The 7,721-nt window shown below is 40.3% G+C and overlaps 1 protein-coding gene across 1 annotated transcript; it reads left to right on the top strand.

Annotated features, from left to right (window-relative positions):
- The first annotated feature begins 281 nt into the window (after positions 1 to 281).
- On the top strand, positions 282 to 3,935 carry LOC107681403 (transcription factor Sox-18-like). The gene is made up of 2 exons (XM_016477702.1): positions 282 to 931; positions 2,117 to 3,935. The coding sequence occupies exons 1-2, from the start codon at positions 547 to 549 to the stop codon at positions 3,049 to 3,051; spliced, it is 1,320 nt and encodes a 439-aa protein (XP_016333188.1). The 5' UTR covers positions 282 to 546; the 3' UTR covers positions 3,052 to 3,935.
- Positions 3,936 to 7,721: the final 3,786 nt, after the last annotated feature.

The raw sequence follows: 7,721 nt of genomic DNA on the forward strand, positions 1-7,721 counted from the left end.
GCACAGCTTTCTTTGTGGTCCCGGCCCCCCAGTACAAACAGGGTTCCTGTGTGTGCGCAAGTGTGTTATGATTTAGTGTATGTGCCCTATATGAGTGTGTGTACAGCAGGCCTAAAACAATGGCCCTCTCAGATTACATCTCTCTGTCTGTGGAGGCTGTAAAGGGGGGGGCAGGACAACTCCCACTGGCTGCCCCTCCCGCCTCTCCTGTCCGGGCTGACGCTCTGATTGGCTCAGGCCACGTATATATTTACAGCATGGGTTCATCAAAACTCACTACAACTTTCAAACTCAGCACAAGAACTATATACCGTCTGGAGGGCAGGAGTTACAAAACACTAACATCTGTGGGATTTTATACTTCTCTGAAACATCCGAAAACAAAGAGTGCAGCCTTTTCTAACTCTTTTTCTTTCTTTTACGATTCGTTTCATTTGGGTTACTGGTCAGTCTGTATTTAAAGTAGCTTAAAGTAGCAAAGAGACGTCCTGGTGTTGCTTCTATCCAAAGACAACTGCGTGCTTTAACCGTGGTGGTCTTGCTGGAATGAATATATCTGAGTCTAGTTGCTGTCAAGAGGCCAGTTCTCAGCCCAGCCAGGTTGCGGAGCGTGGGACATGGGGTGCCTCTTCCAGCACTCCGGGCCCTGACCGGGGACATGGTTTTGACCGCAGCCGGACCACAGAGCTGGCGCCGGTGCCCGGCTCTGGAGCACGGACGGGGTCCCAAACCGGAGCAGAGGCCAGGACGGGAAGCCCGGACTCAACCCGCCCTGGAGCTCTGACCCTGGGCTCCGGCGAGGGGAAATCAGGGGGGGATTCGAGGATCAGGAGGCCGATGAATGCCTTCATGGTGTGGGCTAAAGATGAGCGCAAACGTCTGGCCCTCCAGAACCCAGACCTGCATAACGCCGTGCTCAGTAAGATGCTGGGTAAGACACTCGCTATACATCACATCTCGGGGGTTAAGCTGGGGTCAATCTAGTGCATCAGGAGAGGGCGATGTCACGGATGTGGCATATTTGAAAACTGGTGGTTTAAAATATGAAAATTCAAATAAAAAATATATAATATATGTGTCAGAATTGCCTAATTAATACATGTAGTAAATAATAAAATATTAAAATAAATAAATAAAAATAAAGAATAATAATTACGTTTTAAAAAGATTGTGAATGTGAGTTTATTAGAGGAATAATTAGAATAAAATTATACTACTAATAAATGACAAGCAAACGTGACCACATTGTCACTTAAATCTTTAGTAAATGGCCATAAAATGAAGTTAATTCCAAATCCAATCATTTAAACATTATAATTTTTGGGTTTATTGTTAGAATGTTATTCATGTTGTACAAAATCACGTCCTTATTCACACCCTGCTATTTCTACAATCAGGCTGATCCATTGTCATTTAGAATGATTACAAACTCAATTTTATATTCATGTCAAAAAATAAATTAAATAAAAATTAAATGTGCCAGTTCATTATTATAATAAAAAAAATAAAAAAAGAACTTTGTATGCCGCTCAGAATTATCGATTAGAAAACAAGCCTTGGGCGCACATGACATGGAAGTCATTTGAAAAGTTTGTAAATCTTGCACAATATTTGTGTTTGGCTGTTTCTCGGGGAGACATTTTGATGTCCTTATTTTTTTAAATATAACAGGGCTGTGGCAGAAACACAAGCTGCCGACTGTCTGCAGCCATTGACCCATTAATAATTCAAATACTACAACCCAACCCCGTGTGCCCCGCACCAGTTACACGTAATGATTTGCTCATGTCACACACACGTTTGTCAGTGCTTGTGTTACATCTGTTTTCACCAAAAGCAATCGCTGCTGCAAACGTAACAATTGTGACAGCTCATTTAAAAATCATTTGTGCATGATTATATTTGTATATTTATTCCAGAGAGCTAAATTAAATACTTTTTATAAATAATCTGAAGAATCTGGCTAAAAAATCTGGCATTGTTTCTGGATTAAATTAGAACAATGTTGTAGTGACTAAACTAGGTATGATAAAAAAAAATCATATTTATAAGCTACTAACGCAAAAAGTAGCACAACGAATCCTGAAACAATAACACTGATTTGGATGGTTTTTAGGTCAATCCTGGAAGGCTCTAAGCACACTAGAAAAGCGTCCGTTTGTGGAGGAAGCCGAACGACTCCGTTTGCAGCACCTCCAGGATCACCCGAACTACAAATACCGTCCTCGCCGCAAGAAACAGCCCAAGAAGATGAAACGAGTGGAACCGGGTTTGCTCCTCCAAGGCCTCGCTGGTGGCCCGGGACCAGGAGATGCCTACTCGCCACATCGCCATGCACATCATCTGCTGCCTCCTCTGGGACACTTCCGAGACCTCCACCCCTCCGGAGCTCCAGAGCTGGAAAGTTTTGGCCTGCCGACGCCGGAGATGTCACCGCTGGACGTGTTAGAGGAGGGAGGCGGAGATTCAGTGTTTTTCCCCCCTCACATGCAGGAAGATGTGGGTCTGGGTTCGTGGATAAACTACCACCAGCATCCAAACCATCAGACTGGCCACCACCCTCACCACAACTCCCATAACCTCCAGCATTCCCACCCACACCTCAACCAGAAGTCTCCGCTGGCCTGCCTCCCGCTGCAGGAGAAATGCCTGGTTGTGGAGTCCACGAACCTTAACGGGCTCTACCCCACCATGAGCCTCCCAGAATCCTCCAAGGCTCCTCACACTCCCACGCCTGCAGGCTATTACGGTCAGATATACGGGAGCAGTCAGTCCCAACCTGCCTTCACCTCTCATCTGGGCCAGCTGTCTCCACCGCCCGAGACCTCGGCGGTCACTCAGGTCGCTCCGCCCTCTCTGGATGCTGTGGACCAGCTGGGACCCTCGGCTGAGTTCTGGGGCGAAGTGGACAGGATTGAGTTCGACCAATACCTGAGCGCGAGCAGGACTCGATTGAGCAGGGATGCCCCTTGCGAGGAGAGCAGCGCTTTGATATCAGCCCTGTCCGACGCCAGCAGCGCCGTCTACTACAGCGCGTGCATTACGGGATAAAACCGCTTCTCCACGCAGTCCTGAAGTCTGGTGCACATATGGCTTTTTTTTTTGAGTCTCAGATCTTTTTGATTTATTCGAGTTACCTTCTTCAGGGAATCATCTTGCCCGGTTTCACGAGTCACTGGAGGTTACTGAACTCTATACAGGATGGCTCTTACCGTACAGACTTCACTAAATTGCATTTCACAGTATGACTAGTCATTTCTGGTCTTGATAACCTGTACTTTCTGAGACTGTGGCCGATTTAACCGATAATTTTGCTGACTCCATCCAGCTACTGTATGCTTACGGTCTCAAATGAGGGTACTGGGACGTGGAAGTCAAGAATGTGAATATTTTTGCAATGCATATATATAGATATGTGTCTTTTTATTTGCTTTTTATATTGTTTATTTCTATTTTTATAGACATTTTATATAAGGTTGTATGAGAATATGTTTTGCACTGGGTATGTGAAAACCACTCAAGACTTTTATACTGCACTTAATATCTTTCAAATGATTTTTTTCATGACATCTGACTTTATTGTATTTTGATCCATTGGCGATTAATAATTTATCTTGCATTCTTCCCTTCTGTGTGGTTGAATATGTTTGAATTGGGCATTTCATGTGGACATGAAATTTTGTAATCCTTTTAGCACTTGAGGAACATGTTGAGTTGGTAATAACTCTCCGCCTTTTGGTAATAATTATCTTCAAATAAAAAGAGTTTGCAATAAAAAATGTCTCAGAGCTATTAAATCAAAGCAATTAAATTGAAAACACATAATTGTACATAGTATTTCACTAACACACTTTCCCACACCACAGAGTGCATGTGCTTTTCAGTGTGTTTTTTCTTCTTCTTAAAATAGTTTAAATAATAAAAAAATGTATTACACAGCAAAATGTATCGATGCATATTTTGCAAAATAAAGTTGTCACTAAATATTGGGTAGTTGTCAAATCTTTACACTTGCATTAGGTGCATATTTGCCTGATTTATGTAAAATGGTGATGTGGCTGCAATTGTTGTTGCCTTTTTGAGAGAACGGAGAGCGAGAGCAGGGCCGCAATGTTTAAGTTGTAATCCAGTCTTGTCTCTCTGATTCCCTCCTCCAAGATTTTTGATCAGCCACAAAATGAGTTTGGCTCTTTAAGCTATTTTTTCACCTAAAACCACGAACAAAAAGAAAACATTTTCGACTGAGGAGAACAAAACTGAAACTGTCTTCTCTTATGTCTTCATACAAAAAAGGCAGCTCTGAGATTAAAGAAATGCTCCCTCATGTTGATTCACTCAGTACTGGAGAACAAAAAGATTGATATAAGAGTGGGTTTCAAGAGGGAAAATAGTCTTTCCAAAGCATTTACATTTCAGGCAGGATGCCTAGTTTGTGTTATTCTTTACATCCAATGATACACATTTCATGTGTTCTTTTCTTTCATATCATGCTGACTATATTCGGATGTCTGTTGAATGACACACCACAGGTTCTTTTGCCAAGACGTTAAGTGGGCTCAGTTAGGTCCAGGTCAGCTGCCGTGCGGTAAAGTTTCATCCCGCCAATTAATTAGCCATAGAATTAGCAGGAATGTCAAAACAGAGGAAGATCCTGGGGAAACTGGGGATGATGGGATAGCAGGAATCTGTGTGTTGGAGAATATCTGTGTGTGTGTGTGTGTGTGTGTGTGTGTGTGTGTGCTGCAGGGGGAAGGATGTTAAAGGGAAGAGGAGCTCTTTTTCACCCCTGACCAGCTCCCTAAATGGAAAGAACAACACTGACCGATCATGCAGGTCCAGTAATTCTGAAGTCCGATGTGCAGGTCAGCAAAACAACGCTTATTTTGAGCTGCATGTTATTTTGTGTGACAGACAGAAAGAAGGCTTGAAAGCTATATTTGTGGTTGTTGCTGGTATTTCGCCATTTCTTTCACAGTTTACGGTTTATTGCCCATCTGTGGCTTCATGAACTCATGAGCAGTGTTTTCACGACATGCACCCTTGGTGATTTTGTATTTATTCATTTTTTTTCCCAAATTAAACTGACAGTAAAGCTCTTCACTTTTTGGAAGGATGAATAATCCAAACTCAACTCTGCAGGCTTCAGGAATCTCAAGTTTAAAACAATGTTTCGACTTAAGTCTTTGTATCTCATTATCAGTCAACTGACCAGTGTTTGTTTTCTATGAAAAGATGTTGGGCCTGAAAATAAAGACGTTCAAAGCAATCTCAACGCCTTTGAACATTTTGAACTTTTGCTTACACTGTTTCTGTACCTGCATAGTTCTGATAATAGCAGGGCTCCAGACAGAAAAAAAGAGAAAGGATTTTTATGTTGTATTGATTATAGTTAAAATAAAGTTTTATGTATATATATATATATATATATATACACACACATCATGTAACTTTATTTGTTACATATTATGACAATTATTAAGTAAATAGTCTGATGTAATGTTCACAAACCTAAAATGTAGCTACTATACAGCACAATAACAGTTAATTTCAAATCAGACCAAAAATGACTCTGTCAGCAGTAATGACTCTAAATGATTCACTGAGTCAGTCTGATTCAAACTGCTAAATTACAAAGGGGCTTGAGGCTGTTTTGTGAAGCTTTTTTGGCTGACTCATAAAAATAACTATTTCATAAAAGGCCTGTTCACATCATAACTATCATAACTATAATGATAACTATATTAGCCTCCAAACCAACACACAATAATGTTATTATAACCATGCGCTGTTGTTCTGTTGTTTGCCACTGTAAATGCTCAAGTTTTGTAAAGCAGGAATGATTCTGATTGGCTGTCAATATTTTAGTGGGAAAAAAATCATTAGTGATTCCAAAGATATCATTCCTTTATGTCGTTATCGTTATAGCTGTGGACTTGTGGACAGGATTTTTAAAACTATATCCTTATCATTATAGTTATCATCCATGGTGTGAACAGGCCTTAATGAGTCATTTTTTCATAAATCAGACATCACGGCTCACGCTGTGTTCGCATATCTTGAGACCAGAATATCAAAAGCTATGTTTCCATTCAAAGTTGTGAATTTAACTTATACCAAAAATGGAATATTGCATAAAAAGTTTGCAAATGAAATACCATTTCAATCCACGTGTTAAAGAGAACAAAATGATCACTTCCTGGGAAACTGGCCAAATTATCATTAATAAAAAAATAATAAAAATAGAAGTTACTGCAACTGGGGAAACAACTGAAGCTCATAACGACACATGCAATAACAAACGCTGTCATGTTATGTTGCATTCAGAGAAGGACACCTGATTTTTGGGAACGCAATCGTGTGAGACAATTCTTGGAGATACTGCAGAGAAATACCCTAGCAACCATAGTGAACAGTCATGCCAGTATAATTTGCATGACAACATCACTCGCATATTCTTCATATTATACCAAACTTAAGTTGCACCTTTTACACTTGTCATGTAGCATGTTTCTGTGTGTCTGTGTGTGTTTTATGCGTTTGCACGCGTGGGAGTGTTAGTGATTTCATGTGTCAGTAAGTTAGAAAACGAAAGAGCTTGACCTGTGTAAGTGTTTTATTATTGCAGCTGAAGAGTGCACGTGTGTGTGTGTGTTTTTTTCTTTGCACACTTACTTCAGCTTTTCCATCAGGCCAAAATACGGACTCTCCCCAAAACCCCGTCCAACAAACCTACTGCATGATGTCATCTGTATATTTTCTGTTTCTTTCCTCCCTTCTTCTTCTTAACAGGAAGTGTGGACAGGAAGTAGCTCTACCTCCCCTTCCTGTGTAAGCAGCAGGACGTGGCGCATATGTGTGCGTGAATAAACATGCGTGTACCCCGTAAATGCGTAAAGGAACCGCGTATCTATTACGGGACACACTGGCCCTGCTTACACCTGGTAGATGCGTGATGTAATATGTCTCTCAAATCTGCTTTGTTTCTTATGTCTCAGCAAGGCTGCATTTATTTGTTCAAAAACACAGTAAAACAGTGTTGCATATTATTACAATTTGAAATAACTGTTTTCTACTTAAATATTAAGATATAATTTATTCCTGTGATGGCAAAGCTGAATTTTCAGCATCATTACTCCAGTCTTCAGTGTCAATGATCCTTCAGAAATCAATCTAATAAGCTGATTTGAGGCTGAAGAAACAGTTCTTATTATTATCAATTTTAAAAACAGTTGTGCTGCTTAATATTTCTGTGGAAACATTCTGTTTTTGATCAAATAAATGCAGCCTTGAGCATAACAGACTTATATGTATAATATTATTTATTTATTTTATTTTTGTATTTTTTCCCTAAAAGAAGTGAAAGCAACTGGCAAACTTAAAATATTTTTGCTTAATAGTTGATTGTGGTCCTTAAAATTATATAGACATATAAAAAAAAAACAACAACCTATAACTAGGAAGAGCTATATTTGACATTTTTAGCACTGATACTACATGAAATGTGACATTGACTTATTGCAACTTGATCCCTGTGAGTAGGTGGCTTTTTAAATGGAATATTATTCCAGAGACGGCATGGAAAACACAAAGCTGCTGGTCGCTGTTTCCTGCCTTCCTGTGTCCAATCTTTACTGTTGAACTGGAACGTAAGTCTCCTCTGACTTTCCCTTTCCTGAAATGTCGGCATAATTTACGAGCATGGCTTTGCACAGGCCTGGTGG

The sequence above is a fragment of the Sinocyclocheilus anshuiensis genome, unplaced genomic scaffold, assembly GCF_001515605.1.
Source record: "Sinocyclocheilus anshuiensis isolate Anshui unplaced genomic scaffold, SAMN03320099.WGS_v1.1 scaffold881, whole genome shotgun sequence".
Taxonomy (NCBI): Eukaryota; Metazoa; Chordata; class Actinopteri; order Cypriniformes; family Cyprinidae; genus Sinocyclocheilus; species Sinocyclocheilus anshuiensis.